Below are 2,137 nucleotides of genomic sequence, written 5' to 3' on the forward strand. Positions count from 1 at the left end.
CCTTTGTTAATCTTTTTACTTGTTTCAGCCACTTGACTGTGGCCATGCTGGAGCACCGCCTTAAAGGTTTTTTTTTAGTTGAAGAAATCGACCACCAGGACTTATTTTTTATAAGCCTGATACTTATTCTATTGTTCTCTTTATGCCAAACTGCTAAGTTACAGGGACGAAAACACACCGACACTTGTTGTCAAGCAATGGTGGCAGGGTCAAACATAAATAGACACACACACACACATATATATATATATATATATGATGGGGTTTCTTTCAGTTTCTATCTACCAAATCCACTCACAAGGCTTTGGTTAGCCTGAGGCTGTAGTAAAAGACACTTGCTCAAGGTGTCACACAGTGGGACTGAACATGGAACCACATGATTGGGGAGCAAGCTTGTTACCACACAGCCACACCTGTGCCTATGTTTTTTTCATCATCATTGCCATTTAATGTCTGTTTCCCATGCTGGCATGGGTTGCACGGTTTGACTGAGGACTGGCAAGCCAGAGAGCTGCACCAGGCTCTAGTTGTCTGTTTTGGCATGGTCTCTATGGCTGGATGCCCTTCCTAATGACAACCACTTTACAGAGAGTACTGGGTGCTTTTTTTTTTGTGACACCGGCACAGGTGCTTTTTACTTGGCACCAGCACTGGTGGTTTTTATCTGGAGCCAGTATGGGTGTTTTATACATGACATAAGCACATGGAACCAACACAGGTGCTTCTTATGTGACACCAGCACAGGTGATTTTACATGACAGGAGCTTGGGTGCTTTTTTTTACATGCTACCAGCACAGGTGTTTTTGCTATGGCACCAGCATAGATGCTTTTGTTGTGGCACCAGCACCAATGGGGTCACTAAGTAGCTTGCAAGACAGATCTTTCAGCTGAGAGAGGGAGTGGAAGTGAGGGAGGTGGCTGTGTTCCAGGTGAGAGGTTAGGCATTTTCAATTTCCACAATTTTTTTATTTTCACTCCACCCTAGACTACACAATCTATATACCTGCACCCACAAACATGTGTCCAGTCCTTGATGTTGTCGAGCCAGGATTTCCTCTGCTTTTTCCTATGCCTGCCCTCAACTGTGTCCTGAAGAATGGTTTTGGGCAGAGAGTTGTGGCAGGGTACATGACCGTACCAGACAAGCTTCTCTCTTTTTACTTGCATAAGGAGTGGTTCCTGTCTGCCAGTGTATCTGTTCTCTTGCTGCTTAACAAAGCTGCTCATTTTGTGCCCTGTGTAGAGGATGTGTAATAGCCCTCTAAAGCATTTGTACTTAAATGCCTTGATTCTTCACTCCATGTCAGTTTCCAACAAGAGGATTGAGCAAAATATATGAGACTCTTCCATGATTTAGCTTGGAAAATGGTCTTGAGATAATTGGCTGTGGTGCTGTAATGGTAATGAGTCTAATTTGCATTTCCTTGCCAAACCTAATTCCATTTTAGCGTTTTTTTATAAACAAAATACATTACTGTTATGCATGTATGCGCAACACTGCTATTGTGTGTGTGTGTGTAGTGTATATTGCTTTTGTGTGTGTGACATGCGCTACTGTTCCTCTGTGTGTGTGTATGTGTGTGGTAACACATAACGCTGTGTAACCCTAATTTTTTCTGTCTGCAGCTCGTATTCCGTCAATCCAGTCATCCAAACCAATGGAGACTGCTATGGTTTGCAGGATTTACATTCATCATCATCATGGTAAGTTTATTGTCAATTTCTACTCTAGATTCTTACCTAAAATAGTTTTTTTTTTTAATAAAATAAACTGAGTCATGAAATATTTTTTAATGAATATAATTAACTTTATATGTTTCTTTATTTATTTTTATTTCGAAATATCATATCAGACTATGGATGATTAAATTACAACAGCTATTATAGTCCATTGTTTGTATTATAGTGTATTGTTGTGTCATTCAAAACATTTTATTCTTCATATATATATGGCACCAGCACAGGTGCTTTTAATATGGCACCAGCACAGGTGCTTTTAATATGGCTCCAGCACAGGTGCTTTTAATATGGCACCAGCACAGGTGCTTTTAATATGGCACCAGCACAGGTGCTTTTAATATGGCTCCAGCACAGGTGCTTTTATTATGGCACCAGCACAGGTGCTTTTAATATGGC

General features: G+C 40.7%; 1 protein-coding gene across 1 annotated transcript in view; it reads left to right on the plus strand.

Moving 5' to 3' along the window:
* LOC106873855 (centrosome-associated protein 350-like) overlaps positions 1-2,137 on the plus strand; it is a 39,060-nt gene that overhangs the window by 32,631 nt on the left and 4,292 nt on the right. The window contains exon 21 of the mRNA XM_014921367.2: positions 1,628-1,705. Within this exon, the coding sequence (XP_014776853.2) occupies positions 1,628-1,705 (78 nt within the window). The remainder of the gene's footprint in view (positions 1-1,627; positions 1,706-2,137) is intronic.

The sequence above is a fragment of the Octopus bimaculoides genome, chromosome 23 (genome assembly GCF_001194135.2).
Source record: "Octopus bimaculoides isolate UCB-OBI-ISO-001 chromosome 23, ASM119413v2, whole genome shotgun sequence".
Taxonomy (NCBI): domain Eukaryota; kingdom Metazoa; phylum Mollusca; class Cephalopoda; order Octopoda; family Octopodidae; genus Octopus; species Octopus bimaculoides.